Source organism: Mus caroli, chromosome 8 (genome assembly GCF_900094665.2).
Source record: "Mus caroli chromosome 8, CAROLI_EIJ_v1.1, whole genome shotgun sequence".
NCBI classification, from domain to species: domain Eukaryota; kingdom Metazoa; phylum Chordata; class Mammalia; order Rodentia; family Muridae; genus Mus; species Mus caroli.
In genome coordinates, this window is record NC_034577.1 from 50787660 (window position 1) to 50815473 (window position 27814).

General features: G+C 41.5%; 1 protein-coding gene across 1 annotated transcript in view; it reads right to left on the reverse strand.

Annotated features, from left to right (window-relative positions):
- Galntl6 (polypeptide N-acetylgalactosaminyltransferase like 6) overlaps nucleotides 1-27814 on the reverse strand; it is a 1053895-nt gene that overhangs the window by 157327 nt on the left and 868754 nt on the right. The window contains exons 6-7 of the mRNA XM_021169756.2: nucleotides 27551-27736; nucleotides 23423-23606 (exon numbers count right to left, since the gene is read on the reverse strand). Of these exons, the coding sequence (XP_021025415.2) occupies nucleotides 23423-23606; nucleotides 27551-27736 (370 nt within the window). The remainder of the gene's footprint in view (nucleotides 1-23422; nucleotides 23607-27550; nucleotides 27737-27814) is intronic.

The following is a 27814-nucleotide window of genomic DNA, read 5'->3' on the forward strand; positions in this document are numbered from 1 at the left end:
AGAGGCAGAGAGGCAGAGAGGCAGAGAGGCAGAGAGGCAGAGTCAGAGGCATTCATCTACTCCAGTGGCTTTATCCTGTCCCAGAGCTGAGTTGGCTGATAAGAAAAGGTGCCCTCTCTCTTCTCTTTTCACCTATGTGGTTTCCTGGTACCCACTGATAGCACTATCTCCAGGATGACAAGTGCTTACAATTTCTGCCTTAAATTACAGTTTTCCTGCCAACGGCCTAGCGTGCTCTCCAGAATTATTGAGAAGAGATATTGGGCATTTTAATTTAGAAATGGGATTTACTGAAAATGTGTACAAACTGGAATCTATATGTCCAACTCAGGGCTTGGACTTGTGACCAGATGCCCTGGATATTTATTAGTGTAGCAACTCAGAATTACTACAACACTCTCTGTCTCTGTCTCTTTCCCTCTCAACACACACATACAAAATATACACGTACACCCTCTCTTTATGTGGTTCTGAGAAATCACAGCTCCGTTCCTGGCTAGAGTAATTAAGGTCCTGGGTAACTAGATCATGGATGGCCACGGTCAAGTTGGGACAAAGTCAACTCTTTTTTCTGAGGTGTTTTATTTGGTGTCAAGGGAAAATGTCATCTGTTCTCTGTGATGATGAAATTGGCCCAGTTCTCTGTGGACACGGAGCTGTCTGACACGAGACAGTAGCCACATTCTCTCCAGCTCAGAAAAAAACCCACAGTCTGAGCCTAAACCCTGACAGGAATAGTAGAAATAGAGAAGGAAGTGGTCCAACAGGTTCCCAAGACCTCTGTCTAGGGCTTCCAGAGGTGAGTCTCTTTCCCTTTCTGCTACTGGATGCTCCGCCAGGCCAGTTCCTTTTTAGGCCCTCTAAGTTCTGTGTGTGAGTTACAACAGTACCAGAATCCAGCTTCCTAGGGACTTGGCAAGGCAATTTCTTCTCAGCAAATAGAAAGTTTAGGGGGAGGGAATTTTGGGCCTGCACAGTCACAGAACTTTGCATCATTCAGAAAGAATGGTGGGGATTCCAACTTCACCACAGACAGAGGCCATCAGACTGGGGCTTGGTCTGGCAGAAGGCATGAAAAATACTAAACTTCACAGGCCTGTGAAGCCTGTAAGCACCCTCAGCACATGAGGAGGATCTAGCTAAGTGTATCACCAAATGCTAGTGATAAATTGAGTGGTATCAGGGGGTACAGCATGCACTCTGTCTGTTTAAAGTCCTGGTACCTCAGAGGACGCGAGGTTGAAGGCCTGGCTTCAGTTCTGGCCTGCTCTATTAATTCCGTGGCTCAGTAGCTTGCTTGCAGAAAATGTACTCCCTGCCAACTCGGAAGCCAGAGGTCTGAGATAAGTGTGCCAGGTCGGGACGTTTGGGAGGGCTCTTCCATTGGTCACATTACACTCTCAATGGGAGAAATATCTTAAGTCTTAAGTACTCTGGTGTCTTCATCCCTTCATTAAGGTGCTCACTTCTCATGGGAGCACTAATCTATGATTTAGTTACCTCTGAATGTCCCGCGTCCAAATGCAATCTCCGTGGAGATTTGGGCTTGAACATTCAGATGTTGGAGGAGAGTCCACAGTCTGTAGCAAAGTTCTGGAACCTACTCTTGTTTATTGTTATTTGTCAACCTTTCTTTCTCCTTCATGTGCAGACTTCTCTCTCTCTCTCTCTCTCTCTCTCTCTCTCTCTCTCTCTCTCTCTCTCTCTCTCACACACACACACACACAGTCTAGCATGAAGCACACTGGCAGTGTGCCTCCAGACAGACTAAGCTGAAACTGAAGTAAGACTTTGTGTTTTCTTATATCCAGGATCCAGGTTTGGACTCTAGATCAGCCTCTCAGACTACACAGCACATATCCATTACTTCAACAGTGAACACACTCAGAGGCGTGTATTCTGAAGATGTTGTTGCTGCTGCTGCTGTTTTCCACATTCAGGTCAGGATCTAGACAGTGCCCCATGATCTAGTATATCTTTCCTTTGTCCCTGTATCATTTGCCATGGAGGGTCATGCTGTAGTTCCTTCGAGAGAGCTCCGAGAGAGGCTGTGAGGAATTTTGTCAATTCTTCTGTACCAATGCCTCAAAGAGGTTGTTTGGTGGTTTTACAATAAGGATTCAGTTCATTTTTCCTCAGTTCAGGGACTCTGGAACTTACCCTGTCACGCAGCTAGGGTTGCAGAGTTCATTAACTCTAAGTGTCAAACCTCATTTGAAAATAATATTACCTTTTGTTAGTTTTCCTTGAAAACGATTCACCTCTGCTTCCAGCAGGTGGCGGTATAACACAAACAAAACCTTGAGTCAGCTGCTGCTTTGACTATTTTAGCCTCCCTTCGGCTTTACTGGCAACAGGCAGCCCATTCTGAGTTAGATATAGACAATAATTCTAAACTGAAAATAGTCATTCTAAAGATTCAATCTACAGGGTACGAACTCATGTCATCTCAATAAGGGAGTTTAGCTCTGGTGGGAGTATGGAGGGGTTCCTTTTCCTCTGGTGTTTCTTTTAAGGGGCTCTAGTTGAGACTCCGATTTTCCTGTGAAATTTACTTGATGTGTTTGTAATGTTGTATGTGTACATTCTAGAAATAGGCACATTTATGGGGATCTTTTCTTCACAGAGTTACAACAGCCAGGCAGAATTATAGGTTATTTCCTGGTTCCTGAACTCCTGGCAGAATTCTGTAGTGTGGCTTCCCAAATGATTTTATTGTCCATAGCTTCCTGGGAAATTCTCAAATAAAACTGGAAGAAAGTGTTCATCAGATCAGGATAAATTATAGGTAGAGGGAGTGAAGAAAGAGCTTGCAGGAACTAGCACAATTAAAATCTTTGAACCCCAAGCGCCAAAGGTTAGAAGTACCCAGCCAGTCAGCAATCTGTGGCTTAAAGAGACACCTGTAACTTTTTAGTTTCTGAAGAGTCATCTAGTAGAAAATGGCTCTGATGAAATTAAAAATTAAAGTTGGGACATGTGCATAAAGAAACATTTGAACTTCTTTGATGTGCTTTCTCATTCTAGAGGCAAGAAGAATCTTGACTCGTGCGGATTCTAAGTCCCATACCTGGTTTTATCTTTTAGTAAATATTTTTGCTTCTTTTCTTTTCCGTTTTGCTGGTCAAAACTGGGCAACAGGGAAGGCATGGTGGTGCACACAGCTGTAATGTCAGCAGTACAGAGAGAAATTAATGAAGACAAGGAGTTAGGATATCCTGGGGTATATGCATAGTTTGAGGCCAGGCTGGGTTATAGGAGATTCTATCTTAAATCAAAGTTTTGTGGTTTGTTCTTGTTTATGTTTTTGTTTTAAAAAAGCAAAGAAAGAAACCAGAAAAAAAATCAAACCAAAAATTAAAGAGCAATTGCCAGAAAATATTGACTTCTAATTAAATTTCTCACATAACTATTTATTAAGTAGCTATTATGAGCAGTCACTTTGTTTGGTGGAGAGGGTACACACTTAGGCAGGGGACAGGAAGCCCCTCGGTGGCTCTGAGCGCTGGTTCCTTCCCTCTGTTACATCTGTTTTCAAAGATTGCATTTATGTGGACGGTAAAATGCCTCACATCTGTCTGTCTTCTATTACTTTTTCTCTTAGGATTTGTCCATGCACATGCAGAGTAGAGTAGAGTAGAGAAAATGGGAAGAGGCACTGGATAAAACTGAGTGGAAACCAAAGCTATGTGTGCACAAGACAAGGATACATCAAGCTGTGAGCAGGTAGCGGGGAGGCTCACAGATTCTTCGTAATTACAGCAGCACTGGAGCATGGCTCTGCTGACACCTGGTCTTTGGACTTCATGGCCACTAATATTTGTGATTTGCTAGCAATTTTTTCCCTTGAGTTAGGTCTCCTAGTTGGACGACCTTGTCAGGACAGCCTTAGGAGATTGCAGGAGCCGGTGCTTCCTTCTGCTGTGCGGACTGACAGGCATTCCGAGCCTTCTCCAGACTGCCAGCTTGGACTTCACTCCCACTCAGCCCTTTTACTCATTCTCCTGAATGCTTTCTTTCCAAAGTCTATTTTAAATGTGTGTGAGGCTTATGTCTGTTCTAAATATTGGATGACTGTAATCAACTATACTGTGCCTCATATATATGTATAATAAGTATATACTAGATAAAATAATTTATATATTAAGAACTTTGTATAGTAGGTAATATGTTTTGCAGGAATTATTATTGGCAAGACTTTTCTTCTGTGTGATGTTTCTTGCACTCAGGCATCTGTTGCTTTAGAGAGATGTAAGGCAGGTACCATCCAAAATAGGAAATAGAATTTCAGTACTTGGCTTTCAAAATAACAGCCTTGAAAACAGTTTTCATTTGTGAGGGTAATGGTTTGTTGCAATAGAGAAAGGGTTCATTGCTCCCAATGGATCAGGTTTCGAAGGGTATAGCTTTGCTCTGATAATAGTCAGGGAGTGAGGTATGATAGGAAGAATAAAACTCAAGACCAGACCACTTTTAAGATTCCAGAACAGAGAGAGTGTTCCCTTTCTTTCTGGCTAGAATCCATGATTAGGTTACATCTCCAAGTAACATGTTCTGTAGTAGCAGAGTCAACTCATTAGAATGAAAAGGATGGTTGTCTTATAGACACAGACTGGATCCTGAGATAAGATCTCTAGGTGACTCCAGTGCTTGTGTGTGGAGCTCTTGCATGCTGGAGTTGGAGAACAAGTTAGAGAAGCAGACAGAGGTAGCTGTGACGTGGTGTGAAAGCATTAACTTCCTGACATGGGGCTGAACTAACCATAGCTAGGAATCAGTATGAGCACAAGACTGGGTTTCCCAGGCTAGTATGCATCAAGAACTTAGAACTGAAGTTGGGCAGCGTGAGAGTGGAGGTGACCATGTAGGCTAAAAAACTAGGCGGAGGCATGAAAACTGTCAGCACCCCATCAAGGGGTCTGGTGAGGACAAACGCCTGTTTGAGAAGACCTGCTACATCCAATCTGGGTCCAGATTAGGGTAGCAGGGAAAGATAACCATACAGGTGACCCCTTCCACCTCTGTGACTTTTCCTAGGGTCAACCTGCAATACTGAAGTGGGAGGGGGCTGAATGAAATCAAGATAAGCATGGCAATTTATCAAAGAAACACAGCAGCATTGAATTAAATCCAATATGACACCAAGTTTGGGGTTACAGTGGACATGTATGTGTCCCTCTGAAACTTTGGGTCCTATATGTAAAAATTCAACCAACCACCAAAGAGTTAAACTATTTACAAAAAGTTGTATCTGAACATGTACAGACTCTGTTCTTATATCATGCTCTAAGTAAAAACAGTGTGGCTATTATTCACACCATCGTTTTAAATAGCATTAGGTGTGATATCTAGTATAGGGATGGTTTAAAGGACCCAGGAGGATGCGTGTGGATTATGTGTGAACATCTCATTATATATATATATATATATATATACACTCAAGCATCTGCAGATTGTACTGTGCATGGTGTGGAAAGCTGGAACTAATTCCTGACAGAACCAATGGATGACTTCTATGCTTTTTGAGGTTTTTGTTTTTGTTTTTAATGGTAGGATGTATGGAGATGAGTTTAAATTCTTAAAACAAAACAAAACAAGATATAAAAATATTCCATCTTAACCAGGCATGGTGGTGCACACCCATAACACCAGCATTCATTTAGTCAACACAGATGGATTAGAAAACAAAGTAAAATGAAACACACATGTACACACACACACACACACACACGTACACCTACCCACCCCCCCAGCACTCCATGCCCTCAATAAGACCAACAACTTAATTCACAGTAACTTGTTTCTAAGCTTTGTTACTATGAGAAATAACAGCAGTTGCCATTGTTGTATGAACTACATGTATCTCTTAAAATTTTTATTATATATATATACACATAATACTTGTATATATAATATAATATATATAATGTTATACATATGCATGTATTTTTTTCTGCATGTATGTCTGTGCACCACATTTGTAATTGGTGCCTGAGGAGGCCAGAAGATTCACTCTGACTGGAGTTACAGATGGCTGTGTGAGCTACCACATGGGTTTTGAGAATGGAACCAAGTCTTCTAGAAGACCAGCTAATGCTCACCTTAACTAGCCATCTTGCTATCCCTGGGCTACATATTTTGGTATGGGAGTTATATAGTATACTTTCTGTAAAGAATCAGACAGAAAATATCTTCTTCGTGAGCTAAAAGTTCTCGGATATAGGTGCTAAATTCTGAAGGTTTGGTACAAAGGTCACATAGTCACACAGAATGTAGTCCCAAGATAGTGTTAGGGATTGCTACCATGTAGAGGACTTCAGTTCCAGGAGAGATGCTCGTGGTCTAACTCCTGTGGATGTTCTCTGCCCCCGGTGGGTGGTCCTAGGTTCTAAAGCCTATTAAAGCTACACACTCACTGTAAACTTGTTTCTTTACATTATGTGATTTCCTGAACAATCGGCTTTGAACCTGCTTCTGAAGTTTAGGGCTTTGCTTTTATTTTTATTTTTTTCTTTTTCTTAGGGGAAGAAGTCATGAAGGGGTAGGGTTCTTGTGGCTTGACACTTATACCCTTAGGTCTGAAGACTGACCAGAAGGGTGGATGATTTTTTTAAAGATAGAGTTGGGGACATAGATTTTGATTTGTATCCCTGTGTCCCCTTGTGTTGCTGAGGTACAGGCAGGACTTACTTGAGGAAAAGATTATTGAACTGTCTACTCATCCCACCCTACCACCCCTTGCTGTAAGTGATACAAAGTGAAAGATCCTATCTGCAAACCTGGTCCTTTAAGTTGCAATACAAGGATATCTATCAAGGTAGGAGGCTACCGAACAAAGTAATGTGGTTTTCTGGCTTGATTTATAAGATCCGGATATGTAAGCATGGGCCACCTGGGTCTTCATTTGTACTTCTGCCCTGGGTCCTGGATGTTTGGAGTCAGCTTGCTGTTTGGGCTTGAAGCAGTTCCCTGGGGCTCTGTAGAGTCCAGTGATAGAGACAAAGGAAGTTGTACTTATGCCATTTGATTGATGACTCTGTTCTTAAGCCCACTATATATACTAGATCTATTTTCCAAGGGTCAATTTCTCTTGCTACAAACATTAAATTTAATTCTTGGAGTTCTACTAAGCAATGGAGAAACACTCAGCAAGCCTGAATTCCCTAATATAATTGTTGGTGGAACTGTTTAAGGACAGGCTATGGGGTAGAAAGGAAAAAATGTTCTTGGTGTTATGTTGGCATTCTGAAAGGCAAGACCATTCTCTCTGGGCTGCCATAGCTTCCTGCTATCTGTTCAGCTTCCGGCTGCTGCACATGGCTACTCAACCTGCTTCCTCTCTTGGCTTTTGATGTCATTAGTCTCTCTTACTAATATTTTGGCTTTTTAAAAAATTTTTCTTATTTTCTCTACTGTGTACCATGTCTGAAGGGCTGTGGGCAAGTTTTCTAACCAATTGTCCTATTATGGAAGATGCTGACTGTCTGAATCTCCTGACTTGATTCGTCTAAATTCTATAAGCGAGGCCAGGATGGATTGTTTGTCTTTCATTCTAGTTCCTATTGATGGGACAAGAAATCATCAAAGAAAAAGATTTGAGATGTTCTCAAGGACCACTTCTGAATCAGAAGGTTAGAACTGGAGAACCCATCTCCTTTTTCAAGCTAACATGATATCATTTTCCACTGCTGGAGGGATTCTTTTCATTGAACCATGTCACCTTCCACCGTCCATTTTGTTTAACTTTAATGGCCCTCCAAGACACAAAACCACACATTCTTTTCCTAAAATCTAATTCCACATGGACCAATCCCAAGATACATTAGAGTAAACAAACAAAAAAACAAACAAACAAACAAAATAAAATATAAAGAAGACACTCTTACCCATCCATACCTTTTGGTGTCAGAGCCATATCTTATTCTCTGAAGGAAAGGATATTGGTCTTAGCTAAGCCAGTGATTCTTTGTACATAAATCTCCTAGATCCAAATACATAATCGGAACAATAAACAATAGAAACTGCCCATTCAGTCTCAGTTAAGAGAGTAATACAACTCTCTTCCTCATTCATGTCTATTTATATCAAGGGGTGTGCACCGACACTTTAACAATCAATTTTATTTTGGATTTACCTGCTAAAGAGGAAGAAGGGGGTGTCTCCTTTCTTAAGTATTTCTTTTTACAGCCACGACTATGCCTCTGTCTCTGAGTGCTGTCCTATTTAATGCCCCATGGGATTCCCCAGTGAATGCTAACCACTTCAGAAGATACCATTGTGGAGTCAGAGCCAGGCTTTGTGTGTGTGTGTGTGTGTGTGTGTGTGTGTGTGTGTGTGTGTGTGTGTGTGTATTTGTTTTCTTTCTTTCACAGTATTTTAGGAGAGAGGCTGGGTGAAGAAATAGTGATACTCAGGAGATTATAGTTGGAGGATCAAGAGTTCCAGGGCAGCCTGAGCTTCTTAGGGGAGATATCTCAAAACTAAACCAAATCAAAACCAAGGGCTAACCAAGGTGCAGAACCTGTCTACCGTTTGCAAAGCACAATAATAATAATAATAATAATAATAATAATAATAATTCACCTTTGACTATACTAGGTTGATTCTCCTTGGTTTTCTTCATTTAAGAAAGCTGATGGTTCTTCACTGCAAAGTGTCTGCACTACAGTGACTGCTCCTGACGATCAACATTCTGTGTTTCACAGGAAAGAATTAGGTAGGAAAAGTGTCAAGTTTAAGGAAGGGTGTAAAGTTTGAAGTTTAAGTAAGGTCTGAGGATACAACAGTTTCTAAGACAGTGTTTAGGAGTCCAGGAAGAGGTTTTGAGGTTGGTAATTGTAAGTTATGAAGGTTGGAAGACACGAAGAAACTGGGAAGTTGAGAGGAGGGCGATTTAAGGTAAAATGGAGGAAGGAAAAATTCTTGAGACTTCTTCCTCTCACTTTGCTACTGTTGTATTGAGACTTCAAAGTTTCGAGCTTAAACACTGTACAGTGGTAATACTAACATATTTGAAACATATCTTTTTTGTAAACTTAAAAAGATTCATAGAAGCTTCAGAGAATTCACTTGGATCAACCCTGCATAGGTCAAACGAACTGCAGATACGTGCTTGTCAATCAGTAACCTGTTTCCCTCCCCACCTGCTCATTCCTGAGTGTGGAGTCTATTCCTCATTCTCTGCTCCCGGGACAAACTCCTAGCAACCACCAAGACCATGGCCCGACAAGTTTCAAACATACACCCAAGAAATCATTTTCTTCTCTGCTTCTGCTCTCTTTCTCCCTTCAGGGTAGTGGCCAGCAGCCTCCAGGGAGAAAAGGGTGCAGGGTGGAGGGAGGGGAGCACACACACACGTTCATATATACCACACATAACAATCACACACACACACACACACACACCCCAAATTTCTCAAAAATAGTTCTCCACCCAGGAAACCAGTTTGGGAAGCAAAGCAAAGCAAAGGAAAGCAAAGGAAAGCAAAGGAAAGCAAAGGAAAGCAAAGGAAAGCAAAGGAAAGCAAAGGAAAGCAAAGGAAAGCAAAGCAAAGCAAAGCAAAGCAAAGCAAAGCAAAGCAAAGCAAAGCAAAGCAAAGCAAAGCAAAGCAAAGCAAAGCAAAGGAAAGCAAAGGAAAGCAAAGGAAAGCAAGAATTCAGCCCCCACTGCTTGGCACCCTCTCGTTTATGTTGTGCTTTATTTTAATGCTTATACCCTACCACACTCAAAATTTTGACTACAAGTAACATAGGAATCAGTCACTTCAATGACACCTCCCTTTTATAAAAAGCAAAAAGAGGAGTTGTGGTGCAATGGGACGTGCCACTAGACAGAAGACCTGGGAAGGTAGTAGCAAAAGTTCTGAGCTCTGAACTCTTCATTGAGAAAGGCTCACTGATCAGATTCCTGTCCTGGAACATGTGACCATGGCACCCCACTGAGAAGATCATGACAACTGGTCATGTAGCAAAGAGCCTAGAGTTCTCCATGCTAATGAGGTATCTAGATAGGCCCTGAGGATTTATCCAGTGAGCTTCCCTTCCTGGGCATCCCTTCCTGTGAAAGGTATTTAATCTCTGGTGCACCCTAAGTAAGTCATATGGAGCCTTTTCTGCCATGAGTAAAGCAGTTTGGACAAGCAAGGACTGTCTCTCTCATTAAGGACCGTAGTGGGGAAAGGCCTTCCATCTTACAGAGCTGCCTTTAAGTCTACAGCACAAGTCCCCTCCACACTCTTGTCACTCACCCTGAGGTAAGCCACATCTAACACAGGCTTATCTCAGGCCTTTGGCCGGTTCTCAACTCTTCTTGGTTCCCAGCAGTGTCTGAGTGCCCTGGAGTTTGAGAACCATAGCCTCTGTCCCAGAGCACAGAAAAACACAGTTTGAGACTCCTGCCTTTGGCTGCAGTTTGTCTCCTGCTGTAGGTGTGGTAGTGTCCCATTAGCCCAGTACCCCAATGAGGAGAAAGGAGTGTAGCCCAGCGCCTTTGCCTTTCAGAGGGGCATTCTGACACCCCAGCAGTGAATCTGAAGCAGACACACAGAACCACAGCTGATGTCCAAAACAAATTGGCACAAGACAACAAAGCAGTTCCCAAACCAATTTGTGAACTCTGATAATTTCAAACCTGGGGAGCCATTGCTATATCTCTATGGATAACTATTGAATGGTACTGGAAGTAACTGCCTAGTTGACTTTTTTCAAGGATTGTTTGATGTCATCGTTTGGATCTAGAATGTACCCTAAATGCATTTGGAGTTAAAGATTTGGTCCTCAGTTTCATGCTGCTGAAGAATGATGGAATTTTTGGTAGATTTGATCTTAGAAAAAGGCAATTATATCACTGAGGGTATACCCTGTAGGATGGCTATAAGTACCATGTAGTCCCAGCTGCCATCAGGTGAAGAGGTTTCATCTGTCAATATTTCTGCCGAGATGCACCGTGTGACCATAAGTCCAATAACAGTAGAGACAAGTGAGCATGGATTGAAACCATTAAAATTGAGAGTCAGAATAAAAATTTCTACCTTTTAAAATGATTAATTCAGGTATGTTTTGTCACAGTATTGGAAAGCTTCTTGGAATGCAGAATACAGATCATCTCTTCATATGGAGGAATGAGAGAACAGTGAGTCAGATGAAGACTCAGAGAATTCCGAGGTCCAAGGAGGTGGGACCAAAGGGAGAGTTAGTTAAAGTCAGAATAAAATCCATGGTAATGCTTGTGTAGGGATGGGGAAGGTTTTCTGGAGGATCCTTGGCACTAGGGTCCTGAATGCCTGATACATGGAAGTACACAGAACACACAGAGATCAAAGCGAGGAGATCTTAAAGCTGATATCATCCTAGGAACCCAGGCATATTGATAAGTCAGGGCAAACTGAAGAGGGTCGTATGAGCACCCACGCTCCAGGAAATAACTGCATCAAATGCTTACTTAGGAATTGACTTTGCCAATGTCATATTGGTACTATTGGAAGGGGTGTATTAGAGAAAGCATCCAATGGTGGCGGGAATCACAACTTGTCTTGGGAGAGGGAGTTGTGCAAACATCATTTTTAGAGAGCAGAGAAGAGGAATTTTTGTCATTCTCTTATGAATATCAATGATCAGATGTGATTCTCATGGAGAATTGAGACCAGGGCAGCCAACATCCTCCCCCAAAAGCTGATGGGTAGGAGGGGATCTCTCAAGAGGGGTGGGTGATTACTAATTTTTTGATTGGCTCTGCCAATGAGGTAGCATTTTACTTTTCATTGAAGAAAAAAATTCTCCCGTGGGTTCTCAGTCAGGGCTTCTGAGAGACATGGATATTATACAATATTTTGATTAGTTTTTAGGCTCTTGAGCCATTTCTGGTTCTTTGTTCTCACCCTCTATAGATGGAGACATGATTTAGAAGTGTGTCTGTTTTCCTCCAAATATTTTGTCTTTTTGTGGTTGTCAAATGTTGACTAAGATCTTGTAAACAGACCAGAAAGTGGCGTGATTGACACTTGCCTTCATTAGGAAGTAACTGAAAGATGACATTTTCAACCCACCAGCTGGAGTTTGCCCTCATGGTAAGGATGCAGGATGAAGACAAGGCAGTCTGTCTCCTTTCCTGCTGTTATTATTGTGGATTCACTATCTAACATTAATTGGCAAAGCTACTTCCCTTAATGGATGTCTAAGTTTCTCTTCAAAGGAGAGGAAAAGAAAACTATTGATTAACCCCAGGAATTAAAGTCTGAATGAATGAAAGAAGCCACTGATTGGACTCCTGTGAGATTATTGATTAGGTTCGAAGTTTGAAGTCTGAGTGAATGAAGACAGGAATTTGACTCCTGATTCCTGCTTCACATTAAGAGTGTTAGTCATATGATTTTTTTAGTTTTAATTCTCCTTATTTACCAAAGCAAGAAGAAGAACTAAAGTCAGTTTGCTTACATCAGGTAACTAATAGAGCCCAGTCCTTTAACATACTGTGTTGTATGCAATGCCATGCACATACATATTTAATGTCATACACATACTTAATGAACTAGGTTATTTGGACAGATTGGTTGAGGAAATTGGGTCAGAGGTTGAAAGTGATTGCTGATAAGTCTATGACCTAAGTTATGCCTCCGGAACGTACATCACAGAAGGAGAGAACCAAGTTCCACAAGTTACCCTCTGTCTCCTCACAGTGCATGGCAATACATGTTTCTCTGCCCCTCTCTCCTTTTGGTAAGCATCACCTATTAACTTTATACATTCCAGAATTAACTGAGGGAGCCTCAACTGGGGGATTGTCCTGATCAGATTGTCTTGTGGGAAGTCTGTGGGGCATTTTCTCAATTGTGATCGATGTAGAAGGCCCAGCAGTGCCATTCACAGGTATGTGGGTTTGAGCTGCATAAAAAGGTTACTTGAAGAAGCCAGGAGGAGAAATCCAGTGAGTGGCCTCCCTCCATGGCTCCCATTTCTGATCCTGATTGAATTTCTACTCTGATTTCTCAGTGATGGACTGAGAGTCCAAGTATAAGATGAAATAAACCCTTTCTTCCTAAGGTTGTTTTGTCTATCACAGCAACAAGATTGCAAACAAATCACAGATACAGACACACATAGACAAACACACACACACATACATGTACACACATAGGCACAGACACACACATTCATATATATCACACATACCACACACATAGACACACACACACAAACACAGACACACATACCACATACATACACACAACTCACACCACACACACATGCACAGGCACACAGGCAGACATATACACACTGACACAACATGTTCATATATACCTTGTATACCAGACACACAGACACACACACAGATACGCATACACAGCACACACCTACATACACCACTCACACCACACACACATACACATACAGACACACACATTCATATATGCCACACATACCACACACACAGACACATAGTTACACAAACACATGCATACAACACACATACATACACACCACTCACACCACATATATGTACACACAGACACAGACACAGACACCCACCCATACATACACATAACTCCCACCATACATACATACAGACATACACACACAGACACACACATTCATATACACTACACATATTACACACAGAGACACACAGACACACACAGATACACACACACACACACACACACACACACACACACACACACTAAAGTTTCTAAACCTTAATCAAACAATTTTGAAGTCAACAAAACAAAACCCAAAGTAGATTAGATGTATTGATTTTTATTTTATTTTTATTTTTTGATGAAAAGGGTGCAAGACTAGGAAACAACTACATGAAGATCAGAGTAATTCATGTGACTTGGTCTGAGAAATAGTATATCAAGAAAATTTTCTTCCTTTCTCAAACTCTGAGATTCGAGGTGGCTCAAAATGAACCAGGCAGATAACAGGAAAGATTAACAGTGTCCAAGTTAGTACAGAGGTGAGGGAGGAGAAGACCCCAAAGCCACTCTTCCCACTTTACATCTTACATAAAATTTAGCGTTTTACATGTCTGGGCTGCCATTGGGAAGGGACAATTTCATGCTTTGCTGATTTTGATTAATTCACAATAATTAATATTGGGTCAAAACTCATGAAGAAAGTTCTGAGTAGATGAAATTATTTTCAAATTCTAAGTAAGCTAAGGCAGCTCCAGCCTGGGGTGGAGTGTTGGAGTTATCAGCATCACCTTCTGAACTCACAGCAGTCCTGCGGAAAGCCAATGTGTCATTTGAAGCATCAAGTAAGTGGAGCCTGAATTTAGGAAAGCTTCATGCCCACCACGGAGACAGAGACCCTTTCGTGTAGGCTCATGGCCTTGTGAGTACAGGGCTGGCTGAATCTTAGCCTCATTCCCACCCTATGTTGAACACAGTTAAAAATGTATCATCCATCTGTAAGCTGTAGTCCTGGAATGATGATCTAACTCCATGTTCCAAACAAGCCTGGAATCAGGACCTGCTGTAGCTCTTGCTGATGGCCAGAGATGCCATTGGCACTGTGCTATCTATCCACTGACAGCCACATAGTTGTGTTTAGGGAGGAAGATACTGTGCTGAAATTGTTGTTTTCTACTTCCACATGATTACTCTTTAAACACTGGAGAGTTCATCTCCTCCAAGTAGAAAGGAAGGCAGAAATTTCTAAGACATAGAAGGCACTGATAACTCTGCTCTCATTCTGCTTTGCTGTGTTTGCTTTGTATGCCCCAGCTACACCATCTACAAATGTGCCCAGGATGAATTATTTCATAGGCTTGAAATGAGGACTAAATGATTTAGCAATGAATGTAAATTTTCTAACCCAGTTCCTGGAGGCAATAGATGTTATTTCCTCTCTACCTCCCTGGCAAAAAGAAAGAAGACCCTGAAATGGTGAGTTACAACCCGAGACTCTTGAGATAGCGGTTGAATTTACTACTCATAGCGCCAAATATGTCACACAGACTCTGTAGTCTTTATGGTTGTCTATAAAAATGAGAGCTTGGATGATCTAAGGGTCCTCCTTGCTTGATGAATTTATGATTTGTACATTTTTTTCTGATTCTCTTTGTGCTGTCTTTTTCTTTTTCAGTTTGACACAACCTAGAGATATCTAAGAAGAGGGAACTAGAGAAGAGAAAATATCCCCGTCGCACTGAGCTGTACCTAAGCCTATGGGGTATATTCTTGACTGATGATTGATGCAGAAGGGTCCATTCCACTGTGGCCAGTGACTTCTGTGGCCAGGTGTTCTGAGTTGTTTAAGAAAATAGGTTGAGCCAATGGGCAGCACTCCTCCATGACTTCTGCTTCAAGTCTTGTCTTCCAGTTCCTGCCTTCACTTCCCTTAGGGACGGAAGGTGGATGTAACAGTTGTAAGATGAAATAAACTGGCTCCTCCCCAAGTTGCTTTCACTCATGGTGTTTATCACAGCAATAGAAATCCTAACTACAACATTGTCCCAAAACTATAAATTTACCAAAATATTTTATGGATTACCTGATAAGATCTGACAGGCCAGTCATATAGTAATTATATCAATACTTTCTCATACAATTTTTTTTTGAAAACTGAATCTCACTATGTAGCCAATGTTAGCCTTCAACTCCCAATCTTTGTTCATCTGCCTTTGAAGTGCTGGATTATAGGCCTGGTCTACGTAGCCAGCTCTCATACTTCAAAGAATGTCATCAAGTTTTATAGTCACTTCTTCAGAGGAGCAGAGGAAGATGCTGCGAGTGCATTTCTAGAAGGCAGTCTCCTTTTCTGTGAAGAGGTAAAACAACTCCCTCTGACCGAGGTTTATCTAATCAATTCAAGCCTGGGCTGTACTTCCTAACCTTGACTGCAGAAGCAGCCCATGAAGATTCTACTCACAGCATTTTGACCCTTAGGGAATCTATAGTATTTGAAGTGCCAAACTTGTCACAGCAAGGGCTAGGCCTTTCTAAGCCAGTCTGTGAATCTATATGAAGATTCACTGACTTCCAACTGATGCTCTTGTGGATGAAGGGAGAATAAACATTTGTAGTAGATGAGTTTTCCTTCCTTTGTGTATACACCGTTACATATGTGTCACGTGTGTGTGTGTGTGTGTGTGTGTGTGTGTGTGTGAGAGAGAGAGAGAGAGAGAGAGAGAGAGAGAGAGAGAGAGAGAGAGAGAGAGAGAGATGTGTGTCTGTAAGATTCTGGACATAGCAGCAGANACACACACACACACACACACACACACACACACACACACTAAAGTTTCTAAACCTTAATCAAACAATTTTGAAGTCAACAAAACAAAACCCAAAGTAGATTAGATGTATTGATTTTTATTTTATTTTTATTTTTTGATGAAAAGGGTGCAAGACTAGGAAACAACTACATGAAGATCAGAGTAATTCATGTGACTTGGTCTGAGAAATAGTATATCAAGAAAATTTTCTTCCTTTCTCAAACTCTGAGATTCGAGGTGGCTCAAAATGAACCAGGCAGATAACAGGAAAGATTAACAGTGTCCAAGTTAGTACAGAGGTGAGGGAGGAGAAGACCCCAAAGCCACTCTTCCCACTTTACATCTTACATAAAATTTAGCGTTTTACATGTCTGGGCTGCCATTGGGAAGGGACAATTTCATGCTTTGCTGATTTTGATTAATTCACAATAATTAATATTGGGTCAAAACTCATGAAGAAAGTTCTGAGTAGATGAAATTATTTTCAAATTCTAAGTAAGCTAAGGCAGCTCCAGCCTGGGGTGGAGTGTTGGAGTTATCAGCATCACCTTCTGAACTCACAGCAGTCCTGCGGAAAGCCAATGTGTCATTTGAAGCATCAAGTAAGTGGAGCCTGAATTTAGGAAAGCTTCATGCCCACCACGGAGACAGAGACCCTTTCGTGTAGGCTCATGGCCTTGTGAGTACAGGGCTGGCTGAATCTTAGCCTCATTCCCACCCTATGTTGAACACAGTTAAAAATGTATCATCCATCTGTAAGCTGTAGTCCTGGAATGATGATCTAACTCCATGTTCCAAACAAGCCTGGAATCAGGACCTGCTGTAGCTCTTGCTGATGGCCAGAGATGCCATTGGCACTGTGCTATCTATCCACTGACAGCCACATAGTTGTGTTTAGGGAGGAAGATACTGTGCTGAAATTGTTGTTTTCTACTTCCACATGATTACTCTTTAAACACTGGAGAGTTCATCTCCTCCAAGTAGAAAGGAAGGCAGAAATTTCTAAGACATAGAAGGCACTGATAACTCTGCTCTCATTCTGCTTTGCTGTGTTTGCTTTGTATGCCCCAGCTACACCATCTACAAATGTGCCCAGGATGAATTATTTCATAGGCTTGAAATGAGGACTAAATGATTTAGCAATGAATGTAAATTTTCTAACCCAGTTCCTGGAGGCAATAGATGTTATTTCCTCTCTACCTCCCTGGCAAAAAGAAAGAAGACCCTGAAATGGTGAGTTACAACCCGAGACTCTTGAGATAGCGGTTGAATTTACTACTCATAGCGCCAAATATGTCACACAGACTCTGTAGTCTTTATGGTTGTCTATAAAAATGAGAGCTTGGATGATCTAAGGGTCCTCCTTGCTTGATGAATTTATGATTTGTACATTTTTTTCTGATTCTCTTTGTGCTGTCTTTTTCTTTTTCAGTTTGACACAACCTAGAGATATCTAAGAAGAGGGAACTAGAGAAGAGAAAATATCCCCGTCGCACTGAGCTGTACCTAAGCCTATGGGGTATATTCTTGACTGATGATTGATGCAGAAGGGTCCATTCCACTGTGGCCAGTGACTTCTGTGGCCAGGTGTTCTGAGTTGTTTAAGAAAATAGGTTGAGCCAATGGGCAGCACTCCTCCATGACTTCTGCTTCAAGTCTTGTCTTCCAGTTCCTGCCTTCACTTCCCTTAGGGACGGAAGGTGGATGTAACAGTTGTAAGATGAAATAAACTGGCTCCTCCCCAAGTTGCTTTCACTCATGGTGTTTATCACAGCAATAGAAATCCTAACTACAACATTGTCCCAAAACTATAAATTTACCAAAATATTTTATGGATTACCTGATAAGATCTGACAGGCCAGTCATATAGTAATTATATCAATACTTTCTCATACAATTTTTTTTTGAAAACTGAATCTCACTATGTAGCCAATGTTAGCCTTCAACTCCCAATCTTTGTTCATCTGCCTTTGAAGTGCTGGATTATAGGCCTGGTCTACGTAGCCAGCTCTCATACTTCAAAGAATGTCATCAAGTTTTATAGTCACTTCTTCAGAGGAGCAGAGGAAGATGCTGCGAGTGCATTTCTAGAAGGCAGTCTCCTTTTCTGTGAAGAGGTAAAACAACTCCCTCTGACCGAGGTTTATCTAATCAATTCAAGCCTGGGCTGTACTTCCTAACCTTGACTGCAGAAGCAGCCCATGAAGATTCTACTCACAGCATTTTGACCCTTAGGGAATCTATAGTATTTGAAGTGCCAAACTTGTCACAGCAAGGGCTAGGCCTTTCTAAGCCAGTCTGTGAATCTATATGAAGATTCACTGACTTCCAACTGATGCTCTTGTGGATGAAGGGAGAATAAACATTTGTAGTAGATGAGTTTTCCTTCCTTTGTGTATACACCGTTACATATGTGTCACGTGTGTGTGTGTGTGTGTGTGTGTGTGTGTGTGAGAGAGAGAGAGAGAGAGAGAGAGAGAGAGAGAGAGAGAGAGAGAGAGCTGTGTGTCTGTAAGATTCTGGACATAGCAGCAGAAGAGAAAATATTTAGCCTGGAAAAGAAAAGAGGCACAAGGGCTGCTTTCAGATCCAGTTAGGAGCTGTCGCTGAAATAGGATTAGACATCCTTTACATCTCAAATAGGATAATTTGAGATCAAGGAGACAGAATTTTCTTAATACAAAGGAAAAGGCTTCAGTCAATGAGTCTGTTGGAATGGATTGCCTTTTGAAGCAGCAAATTTACTTTCTTGATGAGTTCAAGCAGAGGCAGGACACTATCTGGGGTATTACCTAGTGATTGCTTGACAAGGAAGTGGGTCAAGACAATTTCTTCTGGTTCTTTCTAAATGTTTAGATGCTAACATAAGGTTGAAGAAGTAAGTTAGTGACCAGACAGTAAATGAACAACTTTCCATTTGTCATTAAAGGCTATAGGGGCACATTACATTTTGTGACACAGAAAAAGATTAGTTTCCTAAGTGCTCTGCATTCAAGATGGACCAGGAATGAGAAAATTCAAAAGGCACAGATAACAAGAAACCGCTAAAAGCATTCCACTCCATTACGTAAGTTCCCAGAAAGAGTCAAGATTGAGTGTTACATAGTCACAGACCAGAAGTGTTCCTGAGATGTACCCAATCCATCCCATCCCATCCCACCCCACCCCACCCCACCCCACCCCACCCCACCCCACCCCATCCCATCCTATTCCATGCCATCCCATCCTATCCCATCCCATCCCATCCCATGCCATCCCATCCCATCCCATGCCATGCCATCCCATCCCATGCCATCCCATCCTATCCCATGCCATCTCATCCCACACCATCCCAGCCAAGCCCATCCCAGCCAAGCCCAGCTTAGTCCAGCCCAGACCAGTCCAATCTATTCAAATCATGATGGATTGATAGTAACAAGAACCACATCTATTCCATTTTCTCTTATAAGAACTTTTTTTTTAAACAATAAGATTCTTTTCCAAATAATAAGTAAATATTTTCTTGGCATTCCATGTGAAGCATGAAGAGCCATTTCTTACCCTTTGAGATCATGTTTCCCAGTTTAGGAAGTTTGAGGATCTTGAATTCTTTAGGCTTTGTAGATTATTTTAAGAAATGGTATTTATGCCACACCCAGGATCATATGTGTGTTTCTTTAAACTGGAACTAAATTCTGAGAAATAGCACATTTGTATATATTGGTATAGTGTTCTGATAATTTAGTTCAATGTAATTTATTTCTTTAATAATTAAAGACTGATCATGTCCTACTCATGACCTGATTTTCAAGTTGAAAAAATATAGTACCAGTCAACGGCACAGACAACTCAAAAAAATGGCAGGCCAGACGAGCAAGCATGCGTTCGATCACTTTAGAACTTTTGATAGACGTGCTACAGGAAGATAATTTCTGCATGCCTATGGTGTAAAAGGTCCTGCGGGTTACGAGGAATTTCCATACTCCTCTTTCAAGTTCCTTTCTGCCCACCTTTCCAGCGTCCCATCCCCATTTTCCCACAGAAAGCCACACATCTCTGCAGCCTCTTGAAACTTGAAAGCCTCTGGGAGATGGATAGATAGTCAGCATTCATCCTGTGTATCTTGCAGCCTCACATCTAGAGAAGCAAGTTTTAGCCTAAAGCGTGTCTGTTTATGAGCACATTCCGGTGACTGCTGTGATAATGGAATTGCTGATACGCTGCCGCTCAGAGGGCTTGGATAACCGTTCTTTTGTTATTAGGAAGGCAAATGCAGTTTTTAAGATCAAAGTGGACACCTCCTGGAAGTTACATTTATTACAAAGGGCTAAAGTGTCTGCATTCCCAGGCATCAAAGAGACTTAACGCAGAAAGACGGTAATATTCAATAGACCCGGGCAATTTCTGACAGGACAGCCACCACCTAAGTGGTTGATAGGAACGAGTGGTAATCTCATTCTGAAAGTTACCGATCCTGTCAGAGCCAGGGTTAAGCAATGTACTTGATATTGTGATGGCCACAGCCGGGGTAGTCCTGTCAGTGCAGGGGCTGAGAACACGTATACAATTTCCAGCTTTAGCGTGCCCTTTGGCAGAAGTCTGATTCCATTGTTTCTGAAAGCAGGGCCTCATTTTGCTGTCACGGTGGAAGTGATGCAAAAGGTCAAGACAGTGAGTCACTGTTACAGTATGTGGACTGCCATCATAGGGATGAATTCCAGCCCTTCCGACACGGTGACCTAGATAGTAGCAATTGCACTGCGGAACGTCTGCTGTCAGCTGACATCCACAAAAACTTCTGTGGGTTTTGGGACTCCTCTGTACGCATATTCTGTGTTGGCTAGTTTTTATGTCAACGTGACACACAGTAAGGTCATGTAGGAAGAAAAATATCTTAACCAGGAAAGTTCTTTTATAGGATTGGCCTGTAGGTAAGTGTGTAGGGTATTTTCTTGATTAGTGACTCATGTGGGATGGCTGAGCCCCTTGTGAGTGGTGCCACCTCTGGGCAGGTGGTCTTCCCTGCTATAAAACAGCAGGCTCACCCAGTACAGAGCTAACCAGTAAGCAGCTGCCTTGGAGTTTCAATTGCTATTATGAAATACCATGGCCCAAAGCAAACTGGGGAGGAAAGGGTTTATTTGGCTTACATTTCTGCATCATTGTTGACCACAGAAGGAACCCAAACACAGCAGGAACCTGCAGCCAAGAGCTAGTATAGAGATGATGTAGGAATGTTGCTTCCTGCTTGCTCCTCATGGCTTGCTCGGCCTGCTTTCTCACGATACCCAAAATGACTAGCCCACGATGGTACCACTTACTATGGGTAGGCTCTGCCACTTACTATGGGGTATTCCCTCCCACAAGCTTGCCTACAGTCCACCTTTATAGAGGCATTTTCTCAACTGAGGTTCCCTCCTCTCAGATGTTTATGGCTTGTGTCAAGTTGATGTAAAACCATCCAACACAGGAATGTTCTTCCATGACCTGGGCATCCCTTCCTTCGTCCAGGTTCCTGCCTTGACTTCTTGCCCTGAGTTGCCTCCATGATGAACTACAAGTTGTAAGATGAAAGAAAGCCCTTTCCTCCCCAAGTTGCTTTTGGTCATGGTTTTTTCTCACAACAACAGAAACCCTAACATAGCCTTTCCTCTACTCTTTTATTTCAAACAATTGTTAATTTTTATTTACATCTTACTTTTTATTTATCAAATTAAAAAACCTGATAAGTAGTAATTGTGTATATTGGTGACTTATGACATCCTCTGAAATATACATGCACACACCTGAAAGAGGGTTTAAGTCAGGCATGTTAACTCACTACTTACTTGTCCTACATTCAGTGCCTTTGGCCAAGCCTTCCAATGGCTACCTTCAGGGATATCTGAGAAGCTGTTCTCGGTTAGGGCTGCTTCTAATACTCGTGATAAAGTCCTTCAAATAGATCCCTATACATTTTTATAGCAGTTCTGAATATTCCTGGACTTTGGTCAGAGCACATGGGAGAGCTAGAAAGGTCCTTCCTTATTTCTTTTCAACCACTTTCCAGGCCATTGAGAGGTTGAAACCCTAAGTGTAGAAGTGCCGCATAGGTAATGATTATGTTTCATTGGACAAGAGAGATGACGTTCTCCTGTCTTATCTAGTGAATGACTTCTTAAATGCCCTTCCCTCACCCAGGGCTAGAGGAAATGTTTTCCTGGGAAAGTACTAACTGCTCATTCGTAGTCAAATGGTTAATGTGACCAAAGTTGCGCTACTACCTGGTAACTTCCCTACTGCAAATTTTTTATGGGGTCTCTTGTTGATGAAATGACAATATTGATTTTAATGCATTTTAAGTGGCTTCTTACAAAGCAGGCAAAGTTCTGATCACAGATATTTGATGCATACTCAACAACTACACCAGAGTTTTAAAACAGTCAAGATTTTAGTCTGCTCTATGGATATAGACTGGAATAGCTGTAATACACACTGAGCAATCTCTGTGCTAACTCTTGGGACCACGTCGCTGTTCACCATTAGTGGCCCTGCAAGTTGTCAAACTGAGTCTTCTTTCATCTTTTTCTAGAAATGTACAATTCTCACTTCCACAATCAACAACAACAACAACAACAACAACTGGCTTTAGCTTTGTAGAAATTTGTTAACGGGTTATCATAAGTTCATCTCTTAGAAGCACTTAAATCAGGAGAAGGACTATTGATTATTTTTATTGGATTTGTCTTACAGTGTAACTCTCCAATTTGAAGACATGGAAGTACTTATTTGGGAGCACTGGTTTTTCACTAGAAAAAAATTAGAGTTTCAAACAGATATAGATTAGAGACCCAAAATCTGGTTCTTACTTCATACTCATCCTCAATAAAAGAGAACAAACTTAATTCCAGTAGTCTTTTAGGAGAGAATACCTAAAGTGGATCATTCAGCCTCCTTGTATTTTTATTCAAAGAATCCATGTTTCTGATTCTTTTCATTTTCATACACTTTCCCTTCTGCTTAGCAGCACTTAAGATGGTGATTTGTGTATTTAGCATAACATGTAATTTTAATCTTCTATAGCTTATAAGTCTGACCTTTATATGGTGTTTTGCTTACTGTTACCACCTGTCTTGTTACATTTCATCAGAGATAATTGTCCTCAGGGGTCCTGAGTTTGACATGCAAGAGGCGTCACCTGTTATCTGCCCTCTCTCCCTTCACCCCTCCCTCAGCTGCTACTCACTCAAAAGGGTCGCTGGGATCAGCCCTCTGGAGCTCTGGAGGGATGGGAATTCTTTTGTAGTACATTTCCCAGTCGAAGGCTCCTCGCATGGCATCCCCAGCTTGTGCCTCATACCCAAAGTGATTGTGGTCAATGACATCGATCATGGGACACACGATGGTTTTGTGGTTTAGTGCAATTTGGTCTGAAAAATGAAAGCACAAAATAGGAAATGACATGCTTGCCTAGGTCATCTATCATTTTCTAGCAAAGAGCAGCCTACAGCTCCTTTTAATGCATAACACTTGCAGCCTTGGCGTCTCCCTGTCGTCATTAGAGCACTTTGCAGGAATCGCAGAGCATCAGCCTTAACATGATGGGACACTGATTAGGTACAATTAGAGTTGTTATATTTCCCTTTAAGAAAGTTATGTCCCAGAGAGACTTGCAGAAGTCCATTTAGCTCGACTCTGTCACATTTTTGCTCTGACCTGTCCCCAATCTGTCATTTTAACGTGCCTCCAACATGCACAGAGTATAAACAGTACTTGTGCTCCTCCAAGCATACAGCTGAAGCCTGCTGAGAAAATACCGGCCTGCTTTCTGAAGGTTCCAAAATGTAAATATTTAAACTTCATGGTTTTTATAGCATCTAATCATAAAACAGTCATGATGGCTGCTCCCCCTCCTCCCACTAATGACAACAGATCATATATAAAATTCTTTGCTGTCAAGTTTGGAGGAGAATTCCTTGAGCCACTATTCTTTAAGACTGACTCTACTTATCAAGATTGTGTACATTTATCTTTTTCCCATCAAATTAAAAAACACCATTAGATGATACAATACTATTGCTAGGATGCTGCTGTAAAATCCCCCAGCAGTTACAGGATGATTCATATCCATGTTCTTTCTAATACTTCCACTATCCCTGGAAAGTGACTGTTGTTGTCATTCTATTTAGATGTAGGAAAACTGAGCTCAGAGAAGTCAACTTGTCAGGGAGGACTTAGCTTTGGGGAATAATAATCAGGACACCGCCCCTGTTTAACTCCAGTTCCCAAACCTGCCTTTCTGGGTTGCCATGGTGCTTGTCCTACTGACAGGTGACTCTTCTTTTTCTCCTTGTTCTAGCATCTTGCTTTTCTATCCAGACACTTTAATTGGGATCGAATTAACAGGCACCACAGGAAACTGGAATTTGTTTATTTTTGTACACGTAGAATAGCAATATGTGGAGTATCTTTTTTTCCCCCTCAAGAACATGCATTTAATCAATTTATTACAACACTGCTGTCTGACAAGTAGGATGTTAAAGGACGAACACCTGCTCTCTTGTTATTTAGAAGACCTTTGGATGTGGCGTGTGACATTAAACAAAAGATATCATTTAGGAATATTATGGGGGTGGGTTATGTCTGTGTGCTTTTTCCCCTCAGAGATCATGAAGCCAGTGCAATGTGTGTGAGATCAGCTCTTACAGGGTGGAAACTGCCTATTTACTTTGCATGTTTCTGCTTGGCATGGGGCAGGAAGCAAAAGGTTTTACTGGCTATAATAACAGGTGATATTTTTTATCACACTGATAAAACACTGTGTGGGAAGAAAAAAATATCCCATAGGGCATTTCCCTTGCTTTTACACGTGCTCATTCATTCATTCACTCATTCATTTTTGTTATAATAGTTATCAACTGAATCATAAGTAGGCCAATAATTTTTTTCTAAGTTGTGTGGCTACCATAGAGAACAATTCCACAAACACCACTGTAGTCAGGAATGGAGCAAAAAACTAGAAAATATAATAAATGACTAAATCCCATAGTGATTTACAAGGTGAAAAATAAGACAGAACAGTGGTCAGGGGGATACAGAATGCTGGAGTGTGGAAAAGGAGGTGGTTTCAAACGCCCTAACCCCAGGGAGCCTCAGACAGCCTGGGGATTATATGTATCTTATTGCCAGCTAATTTGATACAAAGATACCAGATACACTATTTCAAGGTAACCTTCCTAATGGGCTCTCTGAGTCCCAGTCTCAGCAGGGCAAGCCTTATTATGAGCTTTGGTTTTTATCTAAGTGGCGTTTTCCCAGAGGTGAGGACTATCAGAGTAAGGTTGAAAACATTCTGTCCATCACCTCTGCAGGTTTTAGGAGCATGGTTTCAGTGACTTTCTTCCATCACATTCAGAACCAGCCTGATTTACAAGTTCCTTGACCAACAAGGAGTCCCAAGGTGATCCAAAGAGAACGAGTCTGTTAAATTAACTGTCAACGCTTCCTTCAAATTTCCTCTCCGCTCCCATCCAGCTGCACTAGCTTGGGGTGAAAGCTGCATGACTAATTTTTCATCCAAGCCTTGTGCCTACGTTTCAATTTCCAGCGATCAAACAAACAGGCTCAATAGGAAATTGAAATTCAGGTATAATCCCCAAGGTGAAAAATGAACCAAGAAGCTATGTGGCTCCTCCTGTTTCTTCATTTTGGATGATGTATCAGGATACTAAGAGAGGGGAAAAAACAAGATAGCATCCCAAGCTTGAATCATTTTTTATCCATCAGGCCCACAGGAAATGAAATACTTTAATGAGAAAGAGTGGGCTGTGGGTGTTGCTTACTCTCTTTTTCCTCACTCCGACCTCCACCCCACCCCCACCCCTACCCCATCCCTATGACTCCTAGAGATTTTATCATTGGCATTTAGGGACTGTTTGGTTCATACAGAATTGCAGCCTTTTGCTAACTTGCTTGAACATTCAACAGAATATGGGCCAAATTCAGTATGAGGGACTCTTGTTGTTGCTAATGAAACTCTAAATGTCTGTGTCCTTGGACAAAGCATTTTTAATTAGTGGCTCAAAAGAGTCTCTGACTGTTGAAGCATTGGGATCCTGTTGATTTAGAAGACTGGGCAGTCGAGGTATATGGACTGGGTGATGTGGTAGAGGGTGTTTATTGCTGGGTGTTGTGTTTTCACTGTGCCCTCTCTCTTGTTTTACTGGTGGAGCGTGGCTGGTTGAAGCTGAAATCCCACACAATAATCAGTAACGGAGCACTCTTTCTGAGGTGGTTGTTGTGAAGGTGATTGTCACAGGCATTATTTCTGAAGCCGGGGAAACAATTACAACAAAACTTCCTTTGGAGACATTGAAGAGAATACTAAGATTTTCTACAAAGAATATTTTTAGGTATACAATTTCTTTCTTAGGAGTAATGGGTGGGTGGTTTCCTTTTTTTTTTTTCCAAGTTCCATCTTTTTTTTTTTTTAATTAGATGTTTTCTTTATTTACATTGAAAATTTTATCCCCTTTCCTGATGTTGTTGTAAACTAACAGAAAAAACAATACTCAGGCTTGACTTGAGCCACAGCTTGAGTTTCCAGCTGGAATGCTGCCCAGCTTGTTTATGTTTCTAGTGGTTCAGTGGGATGTGATGACATGTGATGACATGAGATGACATGCAATGATGTGATGACATGTGATGACATGTGATGACATAATGACATGTGATGACATGCGATGACATGGCTTTCTCCCTTCTCTTCTCTTAGCCATAGTGAGCATTTAACACACACCGTGACCCGTACAGCAGCTCAGTGGGTCTGTGAGATATGGAAGGTTATATATACATTTAAGGCTGTAGGTAGTACTAGGAGTAGAAGGAAAAACAAAAGGACAATGGCCTTAAAAATCTTTAAAAAAGGGCAAGTCACTTCAATGATTATATCCTGAGGTAGAATAATTTTCTTTCCTTCTCAACAGTCTTGTGATAATTGCTAGTGTTTATGTATACACACGTGCATGTGTATTTTGATCTCATTGTAGTTATAAGATGACTAAAAATGTTTGAGGATTTTTTTCATTACTTTAGTGTTTACCCAATAAATTCAATGAAAGAAGAGACATACTCTAAAAGAAACCATTTTAGCCTTAAGCTAGATTGCTGCTGGTACTATCTGAAGTGCTGTTTAACACAGTTTTCCCATTATACTTCCTTGTGATCAGCAGTGAGTAAGATACTGTTCCAACTCAAGCCTTTGCTGAGTGCAACATTTACAGAAGAAACTTTGCACTCTATTTGCAGGGCCCAGTTCCCCAGCTTCCCAGGTCCACTCTGCCCCACTGAGAGGGATGGTGACATGTATACTCACTGAGGAGTGGGGGCAGCCAGTTCACATTGACCTCACAATGGGAGTCTAGGAAGGTCAGGACCTCTCCTCTAGCCACGGAAGCTCCCAGGAGTCTGGTCCGGATGAGCCCTTCCCTTTTCTTGGTGCGCACAATTCTCACTTTGGAAAACCGAGCCATGTAATCTTCTAATTTATCCTTCAAGTGTTCTAGGAAGGAAAGAAAATACACAGGAAGATTGCCAAACATTAGTCACAGCAGAGTTCTTTCCGGATGCTGTGCACAGA